At 31.2% G+C, this 27,718-nt stretch overlaps 1 protein-coding gene across 3 annotated transcripts in view; it reads left to right on the top strand.

Moving 5' to 3' along the window:
• Positions 1 to 27,718, top strand: part of LOC127720504 (uncharacterized) — a 50,460-nt gene that overhangs the window by 11,007 nt on the left and 11,735 nt on the right. For 2 of the 3 annotated variants that reach the window (XM_052227095.1, XM_052227094.1), the window contains exons 2-4: positions 3,070 to 3,697; positions 16,506 to 16,608; positions 17,632 to 17,775. In XM_052227095.1, coding sequence (XP_052083055.1) covers positions 3,071 to 3,697; positions 16,506 to 16,608; positions 17,632 to 17,775 — 874 coding nt within the window. In that variant the 5' untranslated portion in view covers position 3,070. The remainder of the gene's footprint in view (positions 1 to 3,069; positions 3,698 to 16,505; positions 16,609 to 17,631; positions 17,776 to 27,718) is intronic. The other variant, XM_052227096.1, reaches the window with a different exon arrangement.

The raw sequence follows: 27,718 nt of genomic DNA, 5'->3' as shown, positions 1-27,718 counted from the left end.
AAAAACTATTTTTGAAACCTCCCCTCCCGATAAAGTTTAACGAAAAAAACTTTTTATGGCGCTTTTCAGGATTCACCTTCATCATGATTATTCAAACCGAAACATTTAAAATCCAGGGATGTATAAATACAAAGAAATATAATGAGATACATGGGCAAAAGGAACAGTGAAAATGCATTTAGTTATTATTGAAAAAAGGCAACAATTTCTGCTGTGTGCTGTATGACAATAATATTGGTGCATAATCGTATCCTTCGGGTTTCAAGCAAAATGACAAGTGTCCATTGAACGGTTTAGTTCAGTTTATAGATATATGATATGAACCAGATTTGTTCGCTTTGACACTGAAAATGAAATTCAAAAAATAAATTAACAAAGAGCATACGACAAAGTCAGACAACATAGCAATTTGATTTGGAAGGAAGTGTTTAATTTTACATTATAATGAAACGATTAACTAAAAGATTGTTTAATAAGTTATTAAATTAAGGTACCAGGCTTATAATTTGATACGCCAGACGCGCGTTTCGTCTACATAAGACTCATCAGATCAAAATAGTTAGAAAGCCAAACAAGTATAAAGTTGAAGAGCATTGAGGACCCAAAGTTCCAAAAAGTTGTGCCAAATTTAACATGCAAGATATGACTCATTCTTATGCAATTATTTTGTACCAATGGTTCTGATTGGATGACAGTAAGCGTAAAATTCTCTATCTCCTTGTCTGTAACTAAGGAAGCCGACATTTTGAATCCCGGAATGTATTGACATGTAATTTCTCCAATAATAAAGTGATTCACTGAATCGTCTTTGGCGTTGACTCCATCATTATTTTAAATTAACCAAAGAGCCATTTTCCGAGTCCAAAGACACAATCTGCGTTAGTCTTATATAGTTATCAGAAGAATGACCATTACCTTTTCTAACACTTCAATTTCATTTCTGAAACTTTGTTGGAGATTTATAACTTTATCTAGAACTCAAAATCCCGAGATCATTAAAAATTCTGACATTTACAGTCGGTAAAAGTCACTAAAAATCACTGCTGCGTTTTGTTTTTTTTTTTGTTTTTTTTTGTTTTTTTTAAGATGCATTCGAGAAAAATAGACAATAGACAATATCTTTTTTTTTTCACTGAAGTATTTACATCAAAAGGTATGATAAAAACATACAATAAAACTGACAAATTGTATAATTATATGAGAAATATGAGAATGACAATGGCATTCATAATTTTTATGAGAATTTTTTTAAATAAATGACTACAAATATTTGTATATTTCTATAAAATCATTAATGTTCATGTAATTGTAATTGTAAACATACTTTAGATTTAGAAAGATTTTCTTAATCAGAGACACTCATTGATTTTGCAGTATTTTCATAATGACTGCAGGTGGCTACTCAGTAGTGTGAACATATATTTAAGTAACATTACTGAATGCAATTAAACAGAATTGAAATAAATGTCTTTTTTTTTCACATAGGTATTATTGAAAAATACATAGAATGGACAGACAGGGTACTCATCCTTAAATTCCTATTTTGCTAGACAGACAAATACGCTGTTTTCTTTCATTATAAATAATTAACAATGGTCCCGTGTAAACATTAACATTTACAAATATACATATAGCATGTGCATTTCTTATAGCAGTTTAACAAATATTTATTTTTAAATGTTCGATTTTTGTTTAGAAATAAATTTTGATCAATATCGTTGCCGGCATTGTTTTACTATTGATTTTCTCGATTTTTTCATAAGAAGAGTGAATTTCTATTGTTTTCGGTCATCGGTCTTGCTATTGCACAGTTATTGCATGAAAGTTAGAGCAAACAAAAACATACACGCTTACTGCTTAAATGTTTGAATAAATGACCTGAATTTTCCAAAGGCGAAGGGAAATAATACGTGCAAAGTTTTAAAACATAAGAATACTATAGCCCATGTAAAATATTTAATCATTTCTAAGAGTTTACATCACATAAGCATCGCAGTTAACCATGTCAAATACTAACTAATAGCTCAGACCTATCGATATTATCTAAACATGTTTTAAAAAGTAAGATAGTTAGACTAATCAATTATTCACAAATTCTGTTTTGCTGTAGGCATGTTAAAATGCAGAAAAGCATAATGTAACAAAAACAAATTATCCAGTTCCTACTTCACGTAAGAGAACGCATGTGCTCACGTTGTAACTAGATTATGTTATGTGACACAATGTAACTTGTGGCGTCAGGTTTGATGAGCCCTCAATTGAGGTAGCCACAAAGGTCTTTGTTTGTTTGTTTGTTTATATTTTATTTCTTTTCAAATAGAATAGAATAGAATACCTTTGTTTTTATGCCGACTTTTTCACGAAAAACCTTTTTTACGTTGTTTGCAAGGAAAAACCGTGATTTCTCAGTATAATATTGACCATTAATTTCACATGTGAAACAAATCAGATAACTTTACTCCTCTGACATCATACAACAAAGGGCGTTGTCAAGACATTGTCGGTGACATTGCATCAAAACCCATTTGATTGTTAATGAGTAGTTGCAACAAAAAAGAATTGATTCTAATAATTATTTGATTTCCTTTCTCTCCATTTTGAAACCAAAAAAAAAAACAATGGAAAAAGATTGGCCAGTCAGGCAAAGATCTCAATTTATCGGAAATTATTAATAAGAAAAATATCGGCATAGTTTGATACTTCACATGCGCAAGTGCGCCGCACATAGGTCTTCCCTCATTTCATTATCAAAAATCGTACATACTATCTTTCCGCAAAATCAAACCAGAGTATTCAGTACTTGAACAAGGTACGTGAATTTTAAAATAAATTTTCAATCTTTTTCAATGTAGTCCTGCTTAGCGATCAAAGAAAGGCTTTGAAAGCAATTTTTGTTTATGACAGGATGATGTATTAATACAGTTTGATTGTTTGTTGAAAATAAAGGTAATATTCTAATATTGTTAATCATAGTTATTTTCCTTTTTAACAAGCATGGTTGCTTAAAGCTTAAAGCTTAAAAAAATGCTTAATATCCAATACTGAAATCGAATAGTATAAACTTTTCAGGATGGGTGAAGAAGACTGTCGAAGGAGAATATTTATCATACTGAGTGCTTTATTTGAAGTGGCAGCACCTCTATTTAGACAACCTATCAAAAGTCATTTCTATTCACGAGGGTTCAAAACGTTTCAAGATTTTTTAAATGATCAATATGTGAAACATTCTTTATTTCATATGAAATACTTCAACAAAAAATGCTGTACAGATACACAAAACTGTTCACAAACGCGACGAGGACGACTAGACAACCGTCAGTTTAAACAACTGTACACCGTTACTAGTGGTTCATGTTCTCTTTTAAAATGCCACTGTTGCATTTTGGCAAACAATATCAGGTTAGACGATATAGATATATCACTTGCAAGTCATTTTCTTTCTGAATTTTGTTCCTCAACTGCAAACCAACATGCTTACGATTCCTTACGTCAATATAGAAATTGTTTAAGTCATAGCGCTAATGGTATACTCGATGAAATTCGTTACAATCAAATTTGGGTGGATCTGGAAAGTAATATAATGAAAATTGACAGCTCAAAAAAGGATGAACTCGATAGAATTCAGAAGAGACCTTTAGATGAGGCACTTTGCAGAAAATATCTTATCGATATCATCGAACAGCAACAGATAGTGGAAGTAAGTTAAATAGCTCGACATTTTATTTTCCGCTCATGGACTCTGAATAAAGTCAATTTGACATATCCAACGTTTGAACATATGCAAGTTCAAGAATACCATTATTGTTTTCTATGCGTCAAACATATTGTTCCAGCTGTTAATCTCATTAAATGAACGTGAAGTTATTTTGGTCCTCATATTCATAATTTAACAGAGGAGCCAGTGAGAAATGCACTGCAATTTCATGCACAAGATTTTCTTGATTAAAAGAAATAACAATTTGATAATTACATTGTAAAGTCAGGAAAGTGTCGTCTCCTTAAGGAGTCGGTAAAGATCTGTTGTAATTCATTTTATTATCAAAACTAGTTACAAGATACAAACACTCAACTGGATCAAAACAAAAAATTTAAAGAAAAGATACAAAAACACAATTCCCAAAAGAAAATAAAAGTGATTATTAAATAATGTGATTAAAAATGACCTATCACGGTAAAATCGGCATGTATCATATTGATGATGTAACTTCTCTAATATTAATACGAGTTTTCAAACAGGGCCAATACGAAAAAAAAACCCGTATTGGCCCATGGGCCAAGGTAGCAATACACAGTTAAGAAAAAATCTTAAAATTGACACTCATAATTTTTAACCACCCTCGTTTCCTTCCTATTTAATAAATAAGGCTAACTATTTGTGTTATGCATGTGAATATTTCTGGAAAGAGCATCTTCCATAGATTTCATTTTCAATACTTAAAAAGGTGAAATATAATCTCTTTTTGGTGTAACCATGGCAACAATCTGCATTTATTTGATACAAAATATTGCAAAAAGGGGGTGAAAATGTCACAAAAGTCTCCAAAATTTGGTCCAAAGGAAAATTTCAATCAATTAGAGTGATACCTTTCCTGAAACCATAGACATTTATCTATCAAGAGGTAAAAAAAAATCATATGTCTTTCTGCTCGTTTTTCCATAAAATTGAATCGAGCGTCAAATCTTTGTTGATAAACACTACAATAATTTCTGGACCTATGGACGGTACGGATAGAAAAATACGGACTGTCAAACAGAAAAATGGCCTACAAAACATGCTAAAAACAATCTAAATGTTCATATAAACCAACTTCGAAGGCTATATTATTCTTCAACTATCTAAAAATCAATTTTATTGTACAAAAACTTTCATATTTAAAAAATTCTCCATGGCCATAATGCGAAACTAAACTTCTAACTGTGTATTGTTACCTTAAGGATGAACATTTTTCTTTTTTCAAATTCGACTTTAAATTGATTTCTGTGTTCTGCTAGCTAAGCTGAGCAAATTAGCCTGCTAGTTTTGAAAATTGGTTCAGAAATGAATATTTTATGAAGGTTAGCAGATGCCACTGATATGCAACAAAAAAGAGATTTGAAGAAACATGCCATGTCAAAGTGTAAATTCTCTTTTTTTAGTCAAATTTCTAAAACTATACCTTCTGTGCTTGTCTTTTCTTGTTTAAAAACTGAAATTAACCTTAACAGTAGACAAATTTTACAAATTAAAGCTATTTTAAAGCTCTAGAATGTCAATTTTGTTGTTTATTAGCACACCAAAGCCTTGGTTAAAATTTAGCTAATACTGAATTAATCTATAACAGGGGGAACAAATTTAGACTTAATTCATGCTATATTGTAACTTTATATTTGCTAAAATAATAAATTTGATTTATTTGCATGAAAAAATATAAAACGTTCCCTATTGAGGTTTCTACATAACGCGCATTCTTTCTTTTCCTAGGGGTAGCCAATAAAGTATCAATTTATGACCAAACCAAGTCTTTGTGTCAAAATGTCTATATTGGTTGCTAAGGACAATAAACAATAAAACTAACATATATTGTCATACTAAAAGTTGTTTCTCCCTCAGAATTGTATCTATAATCTAAATATCAATAGATTTGTGGTATGATTTATCTAAAAATAAGCAATTCTGTATTTTGTCAATTGCTTTAAGGTAGCAATACACAGTTAGGAAAAAATCTTAAAATTGATACTCATAATTTTTAACCACCCTCTTTTCCTTTCTATTTAATAAATAAGGCTAACTATTTGTGTTATGCATGTGTATATTTCTGGAAAGAGCATCTTCCATAGATTTCATTTTCAATAGTTAAAAAGGTGAAATATAATCTCTTTTTGGTGTAACCATGGCAACAATCTGCATTTATTTGATACAAAATATTGCAAAAAGGGGGGTGAAAATGTCACAAAAGTCTCCAAAATTTGGTCCAAAGGAAAATTTCAATCAATTAGAGTGATACCTTTCCTGAAACCATAGACATTTATCTATCAAGAGGTCAAAAAAAATCATATGCCTTTCTGCACGTTTTTTCATAAAATTGAATTGAAAAGATCGAGCGTCAAATCTTTGTTGATAAACACTACTATAATTTCTGGATCTATGGACGGTACGGATAGAAAAATACGGACTGTCAAACAGAAAAATGGCCTATAAAACATGCTAAAAACAATCTAAATGTTCATATAAACCCACTTCGAAGGCTATATTATTCTTCAACTATCTAAAAATCAATTTTATTGTACAAAAACTTTCATATTTAAAAAATTCACCATGGCCATAATGCGAAACTAAACTTCTAACTGTGTATTGCTACCCAATATTGGACACTGACTTCCGGTTGATTTCGGAATTTTGTCGTTTCCGTTTTGGAAACATACAAAAGGTCAACAATGTCGTCTGCAGAGAAAGCTTTGTCAAAGAAATTGGGGACCCAATGGCTTGTTTCACTAGCGAAGAGGCAACGGAAGTACTAGCACAATTTGCCAGAAAAAATTCTATATTTTGATCAGCTCAACTATCGTAATGATGCAAATCCTGAAATGTCGTCGCCGTCGGTGAATGTGAACTCAGAGTCAGAACATGTTTCAAACAACAAGGAAAACAGATTTCCTAACGTGTCGCTGGAGGATACTGATGCATTTCTAACAGAAAGTGTAAATAAGAATACATTCTACAGAACCAAAGCTGACATTAAAACATTTAAAGATTGGTTAAGTGAAATTGGAGAGGAAAGGGACTTTCTTGACATATCAGCAAAGTAAATGGATACTTTGTTAGCAATATTTTGCCTTTGTGTCCGTAAAAAAGACAAAACAGAGTATGAACCAGATTCAATTTCTGCAATGATCAATAGTATTGAAAGGTAACTACCATAAAAATGGAAATTTCCTTTCTTTTTGTATATGTGTCTGTACCAAGTCATTGATGACATTGTATTTTCAGTCGTTGTTTCATCAATATAATTCTTATTACTGCAGAATATTGAAATTATTCGTTCTAAAGGTGTAATACCACCATTGATTTTCCCCTATTAGTCTTTGTTAAATTTGCACTTTTCAAAAAATTGTGCAGAATTTATCTTTGTTTCAAATAAAGAAATACTTGGCATGAGTAAAGTTTGATCCTGTCCAGTACTATAGAAAAAATTTCACATAACATTTCATTGCATATAAGAAAATAACCATCACTGGAAGTTAACCAATCAAATTTTCCCCCTTTTTTAACCTGTATACAAGCTTTAGTAACCATGTAACCTCAAGTTTCCAAAATATTCTATAGAAACCCCAAATAAAAAAATAATGGTGCTTTGAAATACCCAAGATATATGTTTATGACCCAGAAATGTTTTACTGCAATGAAATGTAGGATCAATTACCTACAACTGTCAAATTCAAGGGAATATTTTTTTTCGACCTATTTTCGTATGCAACCGGATGTGACGTACTATGATTTGGTGGTATTACACCTAAAGAAGACTTTTTTGTTAAATAAACTGAATGTGACTTTTTTCCTTTGTTATACTGGTTATTTCAAGCATTCCTGTCAAGTTTTGTCATAATCAGTTCAATAGTTTGAGAAAAATCTAGTATAATGTAAGATGACATCTGCAGCGATTCGAGCTAAATTTCTTCGAAAAATCCAAACCAAGCCGCATCATGATAGAATATAGTGTGGACCAATAAATGATCAAATATTTATCTCATCTGCCTACAAACAGTTGAATATGATACAAAAGATGACTTTAGGATGATAAATACTACCAATGGACCTCTTTGTCTTCCTTATAAGGTCTCTTCTGGTCCATTTATACCTCTCATTTCCTCAAAATTTCTACTTTATAGGCCAATAAATAAAAATTTTGGGGTAACTTTCACTCATTTATGATAGAAATGTTATAATAAATGATTAATTGAAGTATTCAAGCTGAATGAACTATCCGTATAAAAGTTTACTGTCTCCAAGGAGGTTTCAATAAGTCCTTACGTAAAACTTAAATTTACGCCGCGTTCCAGAGAGGGACATAAAAAGCTTCTCTTTTGGTGAATAATTTGTTGTTACTGCTTTAAAAATATTTTCATTTACTTAAAACTATATATTTATTAAAGTATTTCTTAGGAAAATTTTTTCTAGTATAGCAGAATATAAGAAAAAAGGAGAAAAAGCTCCCCAAAACTCTAAGTATGGCTTATTCTGTCAACTAATATTCATGGTAAAGTCCTATTTCAAGGAAATTTTCTCATAAAATGTGTTTTGGAGACTCAATCCACTCAGAATATTTCATTATTAGTAATATTTCACTTAAATAGCAAGAAATTTTAACACATGAGAGTACTCACAAGGTCAAAGGTGCATGTACAGCTTCCTATATTAGGTGTAATACCACCATTGATTTTCCCCTATTAGTCTTTGTTAAATTTGCACTTTTCAAAAAATTGTGCAGAATTTATCTTTGTTTCAAATAAAGAAATACTTGGCATGAGTAAAGTTTGATCCTGTCCAGTACTATAGAAAAAATTTCACATAACATTTCATTGCATATAAGAAAATAACCATCACTGGAAGTTAACCAATCAAATTTTCCCCCTTTTTTAACCTGTATACAAGCTTTAGTAACCATGTAACCTCAAGTTTCCAAAATATTCTATAGAAACCCCAAATAAAAAAATAATGGTGCTTTGAAATACCCAAGATATATGTTTATGACCCAGAAATGTTTTACTGCAATGAAATGTAGGATCAATTACCTACAACTGTCAAATTCAAGGGAATATTTTTTTTCGACCTATTTTCGTATGCAACCGGATGTGACGTACTATGATTTGGTGGTATTACACCTAAAGAAGACTTTTTTGTTAAATAAACTGAATGTGACTTTTTTCCTTTGTTATACTGGTTATTTCAAGCATTCCTGTCAAGTTTTGTCATAATCAGTTCAATAGTTTGAGAAAAATCTAGTATAATGTAAGATGACATCTGCAGCGATTCGAGCTAAATTTCTTCGAAAAATCCAAACCAAGCCGCATCATGATAGAATATAGTGTGGACCAATAAATGATCAAATATTTATCTCATCTGCCTACAAACAGTTGAATATGATACAAAAGATGACTTTAGGATGATAAATACTACCAATGGACCTCTTTGTCTTCCTTATAAGGTCTCTTCTGGTCCATTTATACCTCTCATTTCCTCAAAATTTCTACTTTATAGGCCAATAAATAAAAATTTTGGGGTAACTTTCACTCATTTATGATAGAAATGTTATAATAAATGATTAATTGAAGTATTCAAGCTGAATGAACTATCCGTATAAAAGTTTACTGTCTCCAAGGAGGTTTCAATAAGTCCTTACGTAAAACTTAAATTTACGCCGCGTTCCAGAGAGGGACATAAAAAGCTTCTCTTTTGGTGAATAATTTGTTGTTACTGCTTTAAAAATATTTTCATTTACTTAAAACTATATATTTATTAAAGTATTTCTTAGGAAAATTTTTTCTAGTATAGCAGAATATAAGAAAAAAGGAGAAAAAGCTCCCCAAAACTCTAAGTATGGCTTATTCTGTCAACTAATATTCATGGTAAAGTCCTATTTCAAGGAAATTTTCTCATAAAATGTGTTTTGGAGACTCAATCCACTCAGAATATTTCATTATTAGTAATATTTCACTTAAATAGCAAGAAATTTTAACACATGAGAGTACTCACAAGGTCAAAGGTGCATGTACAGCTTCCTATATTAGGTGTAATACCACCATTGATTTTCCCCTATTAGTCTTTGTTAAATTTGCACTTTTCAAAAAATTGTGCAGAATTTATCTTTGTTTCAAATAAAGAAATACTTGGCATGAGTAAAGTTTGATCCTGTCCAGTACTATAGAAAAAATTTCACATAACATTTCATTGCATATAAGAAAATAACCATCACTGGAAGTTAACCAATCAAATTTTCCCCCTTTTTTAACCTGTATACAAGCTTTAGTAACCATGTAACCTCAAGTTTCCAAAATATTCTATAGAAACCCCAAATAAAAAAATAATGGTGCTTTGAAATACCCAAGATATATGTTTATGACCCAGAAATGTTTTACTGCAATGAAATGTAGGATCAATTACCTACAACTGTCAAATTCAAGGGAATATTTTTTTTCGACCTATTTTCGTATGCAACCGGATGTGACGTACTATGATTTGGTGGTATTACACCTAAAGAAGACTTTTTTGTTAAATAAACTGAATGTGACTTTTTTCCTTTGTTATACTGGTTATTTCAAGCATTCCTGTCAAGTTTTGTCATAATCAGTTCAATAGTTTGAGAAAAATCTAGTATAATGTAAGATGACATCTGCAGCGATTCGAGCTAAATTTCTTCGAAAAATCCAAACCAAGCCGCATCATGATAGAATATAGTGTGGACCAATAAATGATCAAATATTTATCTCATCTGCCTACAAACAGTTGAATATGATACAAAAGATGACTTTAGGATGATAAATACTACCAATGGACCTCTTTGTCTTCCTTATAAGGTCTCTTCTGGTCCATTTATACCTCTCATTTCCTCAAAATTTCTACTTTATAGGCCAATAAATAAAAATTTTGGGGTAACTTTCACTCATTTATGATAGAAATGTTATAATAAATGATTAATTGAAGTATTCAAGCTGAATGAACTATCCGTATAAAAGTTTACTGTCTCCAAGGAGGTTTCAATAAGTCCTTACGTAAAACTTAAATTTACGCCGCGTTCCAGAGAGGGACATAAAAAGCTTCTCTTTTGGTGAATAATTTGTTGTTACTGCTTTAAAAATATTTTCATTTACTTAAAACTATATATTTATTAAAGTATTTCTTAGGAAAATTTTTTCTAGTATAGCAGAATATAAGAAAAAAGGAGAAAAAGCTCCCCAAAACTCTAAGTATGGCTTATTCTGTCAACTAATATTCATGGTAAAGTCCTATTTCAAGGAAATTTTCTCATAAAATGTGTTTTGGAGACTCAATCCACTCAGAATATTTCATTATTAGTAATATTTCACTTAAATAGCAAGAAATTTTAACACATGAGAGTACTCACAAGGTCAAAGGTGCATGTACAGCTTCCTATATTAGGTGTAATACCACCATTGATTTTCCCCTATTAGTCTTTGTTAAATTTGCACTTTTCAAAAAATTGTGCAGAATTTATCTTTGTTTCAAATAAAGAAATACTTGGCATGAGTAAAGTTTGATCCTGTCCAGTACTATAGAAAAAATTTCACATAACATTTCATTGCATATAAGAAAATAACCATCACTGGAAGTTAACCAATCAAATTTTCCCCCTTTTTTAACCTGTATACAAGCTTTAGTAACCATGTAACCTCAAGTTTCCAAAATATTCTATAGAAACCCCAAATAAAAAAATAATGGTGCTTTGAAATACCCAAGATATATGTTTATGACCCAGAAATGTTTTACTGCAATGAAATGTAGGATCAATTACCTACAACTGTCAAATTCAAGGGAATATTTTTTTTCGACCTATTTTCGTATGCAACCGGATGTGACGTACTATGATTTGGTGGTATTACACCTAAAGAAGACTTTTTTGTTAAATAAACTGAATGTGACTTTTTTCCTTTGTTATACTGGTTATTTCAAGCATTCCTGTCAAGTTTTGTCATAATCAGTTCAATAGTTTGAGAAAAATCTAGTATAATGTAAGATGACATCTGCAGCGATTCGAGCTAAATTTCTTCGAAAAATCCAAACCAAGCCGCATCATGATAGAATATAGTGTGGACCAATAAATGATCAAATATTTATCTCATCTGCCTACAAACAGTTGAATATGATACAAAAGATGACTTTAGGATGATAAATACTACCAATGGACCTCTTTGTCTTCCTTATAAGGTCTCTTCTGGTCCATTTATACCTCTCATTTCCTCAAAATTTCTACTTTATAGGCCAATAAATAAAAATTTTGGGGTAACTTTCACTCATTTATGATAGAAATGTTATAATAAATGATTAATTGAAGTATTCAAGCTGAATGAACTATCCGTATAAAAGTTTACTGTCTCCAAGGAGGTTTCAATAAGTCCTTACGTAAAACTTAAATTTACGCCGCGTTCCAGAGAGGGACATAAAAAGCTTCTCTTTTGGTGAATAATTTGTTGTTACTGCTTTAAAAATATTTTCATTTACTTAAAACTATATATTTATTAAAGTATTTCTTAGGAAAATTTTTTCTAGTATAGCAGAATATAAGAAAAAAGGAGAAAAAGCTCCCCAAAACTCTAAGTATGGCTTATTCTGTCAACTAATATTCATGGTAAAGTCCTATTTCAAGGAAATTTTCTCATAAAATGTGTTTTGGAGACTCAATCCACTCAGAATATTTCATTATTAGTAATATTTCACTTAAATAGCAAGAAATTTTAACACATGAGAGTACTCACAAGGTCAAAGGTGCATGTACAGCTTCCTATATTAGGTGTAATACCACCATTGATTTTCCCCTATTAGTCTTTGTTAAATTTGCACTTTTCAAAAAATTGTGCAGAATTTATCTTTGTTTCAAATAAAGAAATACTTGGCATGAGTAAAGTTTGATCCTGTCCAGTACTATAGAAAAAATTTCACATAACATTTCATTGCATATAAGAAAATAACCATCACTGGAAGTTAACCAATCAAATTTTCCCCCTTTTTTAACCTGTATACAAGCTTTAGTAACCATGTAACCTCAAGTTTCCAAAATATTCTATAGAAACCCCAAATAAAAAAATAATGGTGCTTTGAAATACCCAAGATATATGTTTATGACCCAGAAATGTTTTACTGCAATGAAATGTAGGATCAATTACCTACAACTGTCAAATTCAAGGGAATATTTTTTTTCGACCTATTTTCGTATGCAACCGGATGTGACGTACTATGATTTGGTGGTATTACACCTAAATACTATTTTATTGCTGTTTTTTTTTTATCTAAATGTTTTGTTTCTCTCTACAAAAATAAATTAATGTCAGACCACACACACACTACATAAAATAAAAATGCATATGTATAGTTCAATTTTTAACAATGTACATGTTTAATATACTTTTATTGCCAAATATTGCATAATTATTGATCGCCCTTTTTACAATGCATTTAAAAATATTTTATAAAAATATTAATTTTCTAGGCACTTCAAGGACATAAAGATGCCTTATTCTATAAAAGATGAATCACTATTCAGTCACTCAAAAAGAGTTTTGAAGTCAAAATGAAAATCCCTAAAAGCTATGGGTAAAGGGAACAAGAAACTTTAAGCTGATCCCTTGGAAAAGGAGGAAATTGATATGATGTATGAGAACAATATTTTAGGTGCTGGTAAGTAAATTTATAAATTAACATACATAATCCCATATACCATACAAAAATTCAAAGTAGGTTTGAAATATTTTAGTAAAAGTAAAAATAAAATAAAAGGGAAAATTCAAAATATGTACATGTTATAACATGAAACAGTAATATATATAAAATGTCTACTGGACAGTTCTTCAAATAGACCAATATATGTATGTGCAAGATGCAATTTTGATTACAAATAATGAAAAAGACATTTGTTGTTACAACTTTTATCCATGTGAATTTAATGCTTTACTTCATGTTATCATGTAATCCAGAATTCTTGCTTAATACTGTGTGGTTGAACAATGGTTTTTATTTTGGACTGAAGGGAGGCAAGATCATACAAATATGCTATGGGGTGATGTAGAACCAAAAAAAAATCTGTTTAAAAGGAATACTTGGAATTCACAGGTATTATTTTAAATTTAATGAAATATGTTGAACTATTTCTGTTGTTTTCATACAAGTGTATACATTTTGATTTAATTGAGTTTTGTCTTGTGCACATATATATACCAGTACATAAAAAACAACACCAAAAACATGAAAAAACAGTTTTTTTAGTAAATTGACCTAGGTAAAGAAACACATGTCTCATTCAAAAAAATTCATGTCTTAATATGACAAGTCAGTCACATACAAACCTCAGGTTTTATTCATTTATAATATAATTGTATCCTTTATTTTTTAGAGAAAAGCACTAAAAATAGGAGTGGTGTAAAGACAGGGGACTGCAGAAAAGTTTTACCTAAGGCATTTGCTGTCCCGGAAGATGAAAATTGTCCAGTAAAAATTTACAAGGCATATAGGGACCATCGTCCACTAGATATGAGGGATCCAGATAGTCGGTTTTATCTTAGACCTTTAAACCGTCCAGTTAAACCAATATGGTATTCAAAACAATGTGTTGGGAAAAACAAAATGGAAGTAATAATGAAAACAATGGCAGAGAAATGTGATCTTCAGGGTCGTAAAGAAATCATTCTTCTCGCAAAACTTTTGGGACAACATTATTAAATGGTGGAAGACCCTTGATAGAAGTTGCTGATTTAGGGGGATGGAAAAGTATTAAAAGCATTAAAAGTTATGTAACACCATCAATAAAAGAACAGTAGAAAGCATCTGACACTATCTCCAGTCTATTAATTCCTACAGAACCTAGTTCAACTACTTCAGAAAATTCATTAACAACCACCAATTCAACAGTAGATGTTGTGGCAGTTAATACTCAACTACAGTTCGTAAATGCTAATGATGGACCTATTGCTGCTTCGTCTAACTCATCTGGGGCATCTTTGAATATAACTTAACAATCGACAATAAATAACCTAAACATGCCAACATTTGATATGAGTAGAATCAATGGAATATTGTATGGGCAAATATTAGTAGTGGAACATTCAATTTTAATTTCAATACAAACAGTAAAATTTAAAGTGGCAATTGTTCTAAGTAAAGTTGTTAATCAAATTGTTAATGTTTGTTATGTTTGAATTTAAAATTAGATTTAACATATTATCTTTGCTCAGTATAATTTGCTTAGTTTCATTAAAATATTAACTGTGCAATTTGACAGTTTATACAAATATGTGTATATCAAAATACTGGTCCTAATATATGCAAATATGCATGTAATACAACATTAATAACAACTATATATTGAATAAGTTGGATTATTTAATAAAAGTGTTATGAACTGGCTGTTTCTGTATTGGCCCTGTTATAGATTCTCAGTCAGCTGTATTGGCCTTCGACCCTGCGGGTCTCGGGGCCAATACAGCTAACCTCGAATCTATAACAGGGCCAATACAGAAACAGCCAGTTAATAACACTATATTATATAACACTATTGAAGTAAATTTCTATATTTGTATTAGCACTTAACATGGCATTTCAGCAGGAAATATATAAAAGTTAAAGCCCAGAGTCACTTCCGGTGTCAAATATTAATAGCTTACTTTTTTCACTGATTCCACAAATGTATGGTTTCTGTATACTTTTGCTTGAGTTGCTAGGTTCTGGCATATAAAATTAGTGCAAACAATTACTTCTTCAAGTTCACAAATTTTCACTTCCGTTGACCGTTGTCAGGGTTATATTTCTGCAATCTAATGCAAAAGACCATATGACTTTATCTAGTTGACTTTATGAAGTTAGAGCAAAGCCTAAACTCTTGAACATCAAATTAACTATCACCTTGTTCTTAATTTCAAAGTCATAAAGTATGGATATCATATCTTACTATTATACATGGTTAATGAGCTATATCACGATACCATTAATTCTAATCTTACGAGGAGAGAAAACTCTATATAAATGTAAACGTATCCTTTCAACCAAAATGTATATGCTATGACATGTCGCAACCAACAATTTAGTTAAACTATTTTGTCGATATCTTATATAGTTTTTAAGAAGTATCGATAATAAATAAAGTTAGAACCTGTGACCTTGGTCTCATTTTTTGTTGGCGGACCAAGGACCTCAAACCAAAAGACAATAGATCTCTATCACTGGTTTACCAGTCACAAACACTTATTACTTATATCAAATAAAGAAAGGTAAATAACTCTTATATGGAGTCTCCAGATTGCTTCAGTCCAATTATTCACCAGCAATTGGAAACAAGAATTTTGTCGATATATCTTTTACGACTACGAAGCAGTAGTGATCACCAGAAACACAGTGTTCGGGTAAATAACGCAAAGAAAAGTGTTGTCAGTTTCAATAGTGTATAAACGATTCGATACCATATACCAAATATCTGACATCCATGTTCATAAACTGAGCTATTATACTGACTTTTGATGGAAAGCATTGCTGATACTTGTAGCATCCAAACTCATATTTCCTTATTCTACTTATATAAAAACACAACGTAAATTTACCCCGGTTTGGCTAGTCGACGAAAAATAATTGACGAAAAGGCACTTATCAATCAAGCAATAAAACTTTACACCATAGATTAAGATTAAGCAACATGATTGTGACCAAAAACCGTGCTTGAACCCGTTTGCCAAAGATGCACTTGAAATTCAAACGTTTTCATTAAAACTCCATGTTTAAAAAAGATGTCACTTTGAATGTTTTTTTACAGAAAATAAGTGACAACTTGGAAACTGTAATAGCTAGACAAAGCCAACTAGCAGATAAAACTGACATGGACAGATTGGTAAAGGTTATCAAAGAAATAGGAAATGGTATTATTTGCTATTAAATATATGTTAGAGATAATGAATATTGAAACAAAATAATCATTCTTATAGATTTGATTATTTGCTTCGCGTCCTTATTTCATAAACACTCAGGACGAGAACACGTTAACAATTAATACAATGGGTAGGTCCAACAAGCTAATGAAGTGAGGGTACTTTTTAATGTCCATTTGAAATAAGAATATGATAGATGGGAGCAGAAATTGGGCCTTCCAACCGGTCAACTACGGAAACAAAGCGGGCTGTTGCAAGGGATCTTTAACGTGCATAGAGCTTGGAACTCTCTCTACACAAAGCACGAATTTAACCGGACGTCGATGTGCAACCAAACGGACGTCCCGTTTAAAAATGGTCTTATGAATGCTTACTTTTGTTTACTAGTAGGCCTCATATAATAATGCATACAATTTCATTATGCTTAACACAGTGTCCTAAATATGGATGAGATACTTTCCGCTGAATGCACCAAATACTCACTTAACTGTTATACAGAATTGAGGCGTAATGGAGTTGATTTGTTTACAGCGCAAAATTAGATTTTCTTATTCATGTGTTATTAAAATACTAAAATATCTTGTTGCAATAAAATACTGCGATTTTCTCAGTAAAATATAAAAAAACGATAATTTCACATATGAAATAAAACCAATAATTTCGTTTATTGTTTAACAATATTTGAATTCTTCGATTAGTCATCGACAAAAACGACATAATCAATGTATCTTTTCCAGTTGTGGGGGTCGGGATGAGTGGTCCTTCTTTCTGTATTCTTTAATTTGTTTAGGCCATTTTTCTCTATTCTTTATACTGTTTGCCCATTATTCTCTATTCTGTAAACCCCGATCCACACCCTCATATGTGTTATAATGGATATGTAAATAAAAGCTTTGAAATTTATTTAAAGTCTGCAAGTTTTAATGAAAAAAAAAGTTTATTGTGTCATTTATGCTGTTGGAACTTTACAATTTAAAGTTTAACTCATATAAAATATTTTGAGATTTATTTCAGACATAACCCCTGAGAAAGCTACTTCTTATCTAGACGAGAACCCAGATTTTCTGGACGGATATATATCAAACAATGTGTCAGATGTTAAGATACTTGATTTATGCCGAAGGAAAGGAATTAATATCAGTAAGCTAGATCTCAACAGTAAGTATGACAATTTCTAGCATTTTATAAAAAGAAACTTTTGCGAAGGTTTGCCTGAATATAGGTTAAGGAATGGAAAGACTACATTGAACAATTTTAACCATTTTTTGTCTTCTCTTTAAAAGGCAAACCGAGGTTAAGCTTGGGAGCAATCAATCTGAAACATTTTACCATACATCGGCTAGTAGTAGTATAACTGATAGACTTACTAACTTTGATTTAACCAGACTCATATTTAGATCTATAGGTTGCACTTTGTAAATACAGCTGTTTCTCAAACCACGCCTCTTTTGGGGAGATATAGCATATTCATAGATAATTAATTTGTTACATACTGGTTTCCAGTTATGATCTCTAGGTTTCATCTCATAGAGACATAACTTGGGAATGTTACCAGTAAATATACATATGCATATTATCTATATAATAATCTGTGGTAATCCTACAGTCAAGGAAGGGATAGTTAAGAAATTTAGTGTTAGTTTATACTCTTAGAAGTTTGGGGCATATAAACGTTAAAAATATGCCGCACAGCCCTATATTTTGACCATAGAAAAAAATTGTAGTGCATATGAACTTTCCATTCTAGGATATGATTTTTTTCAAAACTTCATAGTAAAAGTTTTAGCCGTAAAAGGAGTTCCTATGGGAAATTATATTGGGTGAAAAAAGAGAACATACAGAATTAAACCAAATTTGGTTTATCTCACAGATTTTAAAGAAATTAACTCAAATATGAAGTTTTATAAATATTTCATGAAGATTGAGAAAATCCTGGGCTTTAACTATGATGACTCAGCATAAATTCACAGTTTACAGTATGCATAGTTTACTTAAAGCCCTGAATGCAAAATAAATTCATAATATATGCATATTTGTAAGTTAAATTGTTTAGAAGTGCTTATATTTACTCTCCGCAGTCATTGAAACTCATAGATCCTTCCTGAATATTATTGGTGGGGTGTTTTTGTCCTGTCTATGACCCAAAAGTAAGTCGTAACGCCTCAATCTGCTCTTTTGTCACCGCGGCATAAAAAATACAAGCTAGAAATACAAAAATATCCCAACAAAACTTACAATAGTGTGTTCTATCCTCAATATGTACTAAATATTCCATATTGCTAGAAACAGCAGAATAATTAAGGAAATTTGAGGCCCCAGGGGCAAAAAACAGAGAAAATTGCCTACCCACTGGGTCATAAACAAATAATTTAACTTGTAAATGCTATGATTTTATGATTTTAAAGGTCTTTATATAGAAAACAATAACTGTGCTTGGAAGTTATGCAAAAATTAGATGTAAGCAGTCATTTCTATAAAATTTTAAGTGAATTTATACATCAGACTGGTATCTGCATACATACAACTATTGCAGATATGGCTTTGTTTTAACACTTCTAGCTCATATATTAGCTAAATTATGTCAGATATATGGTTAGAGATGATACTGTTGTAACAAGAATTCTAAACTGACCATTTGAGGCAGAAATTGTGAACTTTCATTGACAAATAGGCATACAGTAAAATGTGGACTGGAGACACAGACAGGATTTGATACTTTATATAATCTTGAATGTTGGAATGATTGACTGCTAAACATAACATTTACAGTATTCTTAAATGCTTTCAATATGTTATCAGAACAGTTTTAAACAGGTTCTAGGCATTTCATGTCAGAAAATATGCAAATAGGGTAAGCTGGCAATAATTAGTCTTGTTTTCAAATTCTTTAAAAAATTGAAACAGGGGAGGGGGTATCAAATGAACAGTAAAAGAACACTTAGTTTATGCAGTGATTTCCTTAAGGCTATAATTCTGATAAATAAGTATTAATGTGAGAAAAAGTTTTTTAGAGAGTTTTCTATTGGAATAAATGTTTATATAGGTTGCACTTTGTAAATACAGCTGTTTCTCAAACCACGCCTCTTTTGGGGAGATATAGAATATTCATAGATAATTAATTTTGTTTAAATACTGGTTCCCAGTTATGATCTCTAGGTTTCATCTGATAGAGACATAACTTGGGAATGTTACCAGTAAATATACATATGCATATTGTCTATATAGAAATCTGTGGTAATCCTACAGTCAAGGTAGGGATAGTTAAGAAATTTAGTGTTAGTTTATACTCTTAGAAGTTCGGGCATATAAACGTTGAAAATATTCCGCACAGCCCTATATTTTGACCTTTGAAAAAAATTGTAGTGCATATGAACTTTCCATTCTAGGATATAATTTTTTTCAAAACTTCATAGTAAAAGTGGTACAGTTTTAGCCGTAAAAGGAGTTCCTATTGGAAATTGCCTTGTCAATATTTACAGAAATGCAACCTATACAAAGGAAAAACAATTACATTTCTGTGTATAAGTGCATGTTGGCCAAATATATCGTAAAAACATAAAAAAGACTGGCCCTTGGTCATGTTGGATACTTACACTTATCTGAAGCTCTACACTGATCAGTTTTATTCTTGCTTATTTAACTACCAAATACTCTTGGTTTAATAGAAACGTCATTGCATTTTAATTATCTCAATTCACTGGAACATAAAACTTCACACACTTAGCCTATGTGAAATTTTACAAAATCATCGCAACAGGGATGGGGTAATTGAAAATGTAATGGTAATTAAGTGTAATGCATTACAATTTTCCATGTAATTGAATGTAATGTGTAATTGAGCATTTTTTTTAATTACATGTAATGGTAATTTAATTAGTTACAATGAAAAAAGCATGTAATGCTAAATTACTTTTGAATTACATTTCAATTACATGTACTTTTATGGTGTTAATGCTAAATTAATATCAGGTACATACTTTTTTAATACACAAAGTCTTATAAAATCTGAAGTTTTTATATTATTTATTTGACATACAGAATTATTTGTTTAATAGTCTTATAATTTAAAACAAAATGTGTAAACATTGTTGAATAATCTTTCTTAGACATTACATTTAGAATTTTAAATCACTGCACACAATCATTTTGTCAAATTAGTATACACAAAAGGATTATATAAATAAAAATTAACAGCTGTAAAAACACACAGCAATTAATCAGATTAAAATGTGTAATAAAACAGCCTAGGGACAATGCCACTTTTACATGTATTTTATCTAATTAGCAAAATATTGCTTATATTCAGACATTATACATTGTTTGTACTAAATATCAAATAAATTAAACTAAATATTGTGTGTGACGAGCATACTTTTTTATATTTGTAAAGTAAAAAAAAAATTGTTTTTTTATTTATTTATAATTTCTTTATTTATATTATGTTTGATTATATGAATTCATTTCCAAGATGTCAAATTACCCCTTAATTTAAAGGCAAGTAAATAGGAACAAATTCCCTCTTCTATCAAGTTATCAACACATCTTCTGATCTAGCTATATCTACCACATTAGCTCCTGTCGAAAGTCTATTTTGAATTGCTGGCAAAGTGTTCAGACCAGAGAGATGCAGACTAACTGACAAAACATTAAAACTATTAATGATGATCAAATGCAATGCTTAAACTATGTTGTAAGCTTACATGAATATTTTACACATGTGCTATATATGATATTGTTTAAAAAAAGTATGATGAAATGTAATGTGTAATTTAATTAATTACTTTAGTAAAGTAATTGTAATTTAATTAATTACTTTTCAAAAACTGTGTAATGGTAATTAGTGTAATTGATCATTTTAGCAATGTAATGTGTAATTTAATTAATTACATTCTAATGTAATTGACCCCAAGTCTGCATCGCAAGATATTTTGCAACTACTATATCGTTAGAAAATTAATATACATATAAAATCAATGTAATTACCTATGGACACTGGATTTTTCTTTTCTTATTAACAGGATTTTTGCAGTCCGTTTTGTCGACTCGACTAAATTTTGTACAATTGTATTGCTTGGCAGATCACAAAATGTGTGCGCCCACTTATTAAATTAGAAAGCAGTGTTTAACGGAACTATGTGTATCACCGTTTTCTTGCAAATATACGGAATATAAAATTCTGTGAATGGTAGAGGCCTGAAAAGAAACTAAACTATGTTCCTAAACTAGGACATTTTTCCGTTTCATAAAACTGTAGTGGTATTTTTTATCAGTACTTTCGTTTTTGGCATTAAGTACAGTGCAGAAAAAATCTTCACTAAATTATAAATGATGTCAAATTCCAATCATACTGTTCTCTACAACTTTTTTGTACAAACTGTTCATTATGTAAACCGAATGCAAACATAAAAACAAGTATTTAAATCTTATTCTACTGCATTCAGCGTTAAGTTTTTCTACCTGTAAAAACAGAAATTTGTTGTGTCAAATATTTTTTGTTCGTTTTAAAGCGTTCATAATTCCTTTTTGATACACACAATAACACAAAATAAGTTCTAGACTTCCAATGGAGTACTACCATAGTATCGTTTGCTTTGTCTACCATACATTTCTTAAAACTCTACAAACCAAATTAGGCGGCGGAACGACCCAATAGTTCGCCTTTCCAGTTTTGTATAAAAAATATTTACTGTCCTTTACATTTTCAACAAAACTTTTAATTGATATAATTGTACATTTCGTGTTATAGTTCAAAATCTTTCAAAATAGATAAAAGAAGATATGGTATTAGTGCCAATGAGACAACTCTCCAGCCAAATCACAATATGTAAAAGTAAACCATTAAAGTATGATTACCCAATAATCTGTCTAAGTTTAAAAAATCTTCAGTTCTGATACCCTAGTTACTGCAATCAGATTTTCATTAAGATTCACGGACACTTTATTTTTGTCTCTTTTGTATCCATTTATACCGTTGTATGACATTACTTCTTAAAGCATAAAGTGTTAAATCCATGTGCAATCTAAAATTTTTAGGTTTTTTTCTACTTCCGTTATTGACTATGTTAGTTACCTATGCGAGTTTAGAAATCACACTTGTAACGAAATGTCCATAGTCTCTTTGAGATTTGTTATTGGCAAAAAAATACATTATCTGTCGGTTTGTAAAAGGCATTTGGTGACTTCTTCCATTTACCCGTATTACATAATCAACAGGAGTAGCTTGTTTTCATTTGTGTATTGATATTCTCAGTTTACTTACCTATTAAGTACTTGGTGTTTTTAAATGTCTAGTCAAATGATATACAAATTTCTCATAGTTGATTAAAAATTTTCATCACCGTTGTGTAGTTAGTGAGCTTCGTTTAACTGGGTGGTTTTCAGTGTTAAACTTTCATCTATAGAATCTCATAAAAAGAATTGCTACTCGCACCATTATAGATCATCAAATCACCATATGTACTTATCTCCATATTCTTTTCTGTGCATTCAAATTTTCAATAACCTGGTTTAAACCACTTGTAACACATTCTAGCTGAATTTGCGTCACCCCGATGTTACATTTATCTGCTGAAGGTCTTGAATATGAACGTTTCTTTCTGCATGGATATTTCTACCTTCATCATTCTTTTCGCAGCCGAATTTACTGAAAGTGATATTTGGAACATTAGTCTTTATGCTCATTTTGACAATACAATCAGGAAAAATAAAAGATGTAAGAAAGCAAGACTAGAAGTGACCATTCATTCAACTACCTATTATATACTATAATTTTTTACGCCAAAACTCAATACGCCTTGGAGTACTTCCCGGATAAGACCATTAACTCCCGTTTTACTGTGTGCCACGTTTTTCTTTTGATCAGCCCGTAATACCCATTCCGTTTGCACAATAAGCTGAAATAAAAATCAGTTGAAAATGGCCTTAATCATCACATTGGCACGAGGCACAAAAATAACTAGCAAAAAGACAAAAGCCGAAAAGAACCTATTTTAGAGTGTTCGCATCTACTAAAAGCTATTTCAATTGCAATAATAACGAATAAATGAATTATGTTCCCCCAGACTGAAGAATCAATAACGACACATGTTTTAATGTAAAACATCATGAACAGTCTGGGAAAAGCAATTCCAAAAATCAAGTAGTACTACATGATATCGAGATATGGCGGGTGCATTAGGTAAAACCGATCGAAATCTGATTGGTGTGTTATCTCTATAGATAATTGGCATCGTGTAACACCCTTACAATTGTCTTTCCAGTTTAAGAAGATTAAAAATGTATAATCAATGAATTTTTTTATATGGTGTGTGATAAAGAAAAACCTATATCATATACATTAAATTGTATACCTTAAACACATGTTTTGTATTGCTGTTTGATAAAGGAGGTGAGTGTTAACTGAGTAGCTCGAAAAAGTCGTATGTACAAAGACATTTGATGAACGTTACACATACTTTTATTGTTATTGTATGTAAATATTGTTAGTAAGGGCTCTGGGAATGATGATATAGAGTTCATCTTCACTGTTTGACCAGGGAGGGTCCCCTGACTGAACGACGTTTCCCCAACTTCTGTTTACCCTTAGACTAAGGGTAGGAGTTAAGTTTGATTATTTTATATGTATCATGTTCCTTTATTTTCTTGTGTTGCTCAGAGAGTTCATTTCTACTTTCACTTTAATTTTCGTGTTCCGCTACTCTGAGCTGCACTGTTGTTTATATATTATGAACGAAAGGACTATGGAGATGAACACTTTATATTTCAGGTATCGCGGCCGTATTATATTGTATTGTATGTATTATATTGATAAACATTGACTTACTTATTACATGTACAACAGATAACAAGATTTATTTAAGCTTTACAATTTTTTATATACAAAACATTCAATACTCAAGTATAAATCACACAAAACCCATCAGAGAACTTCAGTTATAAAATATACAAAGACCCCCCCCCCCTTTTTGGCACGTTATTCGTTTGTCAACATCGTAGTAAACGTAGTAAAACATCTAGGTCAATCATGGTTAGGTCCATTTATCCAACGGCCGGGGATGCATACAGTATCAAATGTACATGTATTTTACGGGTTGCATCGACTGCGGCGTATTTGGTTTGCTCTGGTATAAATTTCCTTGGTATCAGGAGTGAACGCTCTGGTAGCGGGCCGGAGTCTCTTTGAAGACTGGTGTGCACTTGTTTTCATACATCTGTCCACCAAAGTCTCGTGCCCCTATGGTGGTAGTGGGCAAATTACGTAATGCTGATTAGATGCTGATCTCAGGTCATTATGTCACTGACGTCAATAAACATAGTGATGCAAATGGCGGCGATTGCAAATGTTGACATTCTGTCGAGTCGGGAAATGGACAAACTGGACTTAACCAAGCTTACTCTGATTCTGTATGGGCCCCGGTTACAATGTTCTGGCCTTACGCAAATAAAACAGCAATGTAATAAAGCAGGAACGTGTGAAATAAAGGTAAACAGAAGTTGGGAAACGTCGTTCAGGCAGGGGACCCTCCCTGGTCAAACAGTGAAGACCTTACTAACAATATTTACATACGATAACAATAAAAGTATGTGTAACGTTCATCAAATGTCTTTGTATACGCGTTGGCTAACAGTTAACGACGAACGTGAAAGTAGAAGTGAGTGTTTACTGAGTAGCTCGAAAAAGTCGTATGTACAAACCTACAGCTTACCACCTAACCCGTAACAATATCAATACTATCCTGGATGGCTGATACAAAACTATTGCCATTGATTATGTTACACTTACGATTCTCTTTTATGTTACCTCCTCTAAATTTCTATGAATATCATTAATTAAAAGCAAACACGTGGAAACTGTGTATAGTAGATACATGGTGAGTGTTGTTCTCAAATTAACGCACATTGTAAACAAACAGGGTTATGATTTTTCAATTTTTAGACAAAACAATATGTTAAGAGACGCGCCTTTTCTCACTGTTAAAAATTGAAAGTTTTGTTAAATGTTGTGTTAAAGTGTGATAGCTTGGTTATCTGAATGAATGAATGAATGAATGAATATTTGCAAGAGCATACATGATTTACTATGGCACTACAAAATATATACACAATGTGGCAAAATACTGAAAGCAGAGAATTATAAATAATAATATAACTAACTAATCATATCAGATCTAGCTTTCCATTTATTTTTCAAATAGTTACATAACTTAATAGTAATTGATCTAGAAATAGCTTGCAATAAACATGGTGATTTAAAAGTGTTCGGCCAGGAACAATCATGTGGCAAAAATTACTTCTGATTGTTATGTGTGCTGTACATACCAATACAAAATGGAATTCTTTTTCAACACATCGCATGTTCTTGTAGTTCAACATTTAGTTTCAATATATCACTTCGTAGTTTTGAAAGAATCTGAACATTGTGTATGTAGCTTGAATAATTCTCAAAACTAAAGTCATAATTTATATATCGATATACTCTTTATTTCTCAAAATCGTATAAATCTGCTGACCATTTTTGCAGATATTAGTCTTTCATTTATTAGTTTTTTAATAACATCAAACGATATATGACTATTATTCTGGCCATTCCAGAATAATAGTTCATTCCAAAACTAAATAACAAATCATGTACATTAGATGCCCAATACATTTTACCTTGATTTCCATCGTCATACAAAATTTTCTATACATCATAAACAAAATACGAAACCAATACTTTAAGATCAATTGTTTTCTTCAAAATTAATAGGACCACGTTTACCTACTTTCAAACAATCCTAAAAAACTGTTATAAATAATCTCTTCGTTGGAACGGCTAAGTACCAGTTCAGTACCTATCCAATCATACTGTCGTACAGAAGACACTGTTGATGTGTAGTAATATGCATATTATTTAGCAGTTTAATAGTGATGAGAGAGCTATTGATCTTTGTTGAGACAGGCGTTTTTGTATGTATAAGAATTTCTCGTTTGAGTGTATCAACATTCCAAGAAAGCGTAGGAATTAACCATTTCAAGTTTATGATTATTATATATGAAACGATCATTTACAGTTTAACATCCATTTCTGAATACATCAACTTCAGTTTTATTTATATATCAGTGTCAACTTCCATGTTTCATTTTCTACAATAGTTGGATACATTGTCAAGTAACTATTGGAGAAGCTCGGGAGACTTGGCAAACAAGACAGTATCGTCTGCAAAAAGTATCAAATAGATTAAAATCAAATAAGTTTCACTATATCTTCATTATTTGTTAAAGATTTATCTTCAATAATATGATTAATAAATATAGAGAAATAACGAAGGAGATAAATGTTCACCTTGTTTTACTCCTAACAAGTTTTTTAATTGCATCAGATAAAAGTCCATCGGATCTTACGCAGAAACGTATAGAAGCATAAATAGATTTAATAAAGGTCACATAGTTACTGCTGCCTCTATTTCGAAGTAATTTATATTTCAAACTACTCCTGTTTAACTTGTCGAACGCTTTTCAACAGTCCATGAAAGTGCAGTACCGTAACGGTTTTATTTTTTTGTGGAAGAATATGTACAATTATACCACGTTGATAACAATAAGAATCAATAGTTCAATGTCCTTGACGGAAATCAAATTGATTGTCGATCAATTTATCTTCGCTTTCGGACCATACAAGTAATCGAGTCGTCAGGATAGACGCGAACAGTTTGGATAAGACCCTCACTAAAACGATGGGTCGTTAGTTATTTGGGTCGGTAAAATTTCCGCTCTTAGAAACAGCAATAACAATATCATTCAGGTATCAGGAAAAGTTCCACTATCAAAAGTATAGTTTCTTTAAAATTGAAGCAAACAATATTGGACCTGCATAAGGCATTTTGCTGATAAATTTATCATTACCCGCACCTTTGCCTACTTAGACGTGAACAGTTTGGATAAGACACTCATCAAAACGATTGGTCGATAGTTATTAAAGTGGGTCGATAGTTATTTAAGTCGGTCAAAAGTCCACTCTTAGGATCAGCAATAACAATATCAAAAGTAGCCCCTTTAAAATTGGAGCAAACAATATTTGACTTTTAGAAAACATTTCGGTTGTAATTTTGTCTTTACCCGC

The sequence above is a fragment of the Mytilus californianus genome, unplaced genomic scaffold, assembly GCF_021869535.1.
Source record: "Mytilus californianus isolate M0D057914Y unplaced genomic scaffold, xbMytCali1.0.p SCAF_11, whole genome shotgun sequence".
Classification (NCBI taxonomy): Eukaryota; Metazoa; Mollusca; class Bivalvia; order Mytilida; family Mytilidae; genus Mytilus; species Mytilus californianus.
Note: the sequence above shows the minus strand (reverse complement) of the source record. Positions and strands in the feature narration are given on the sequence as shown.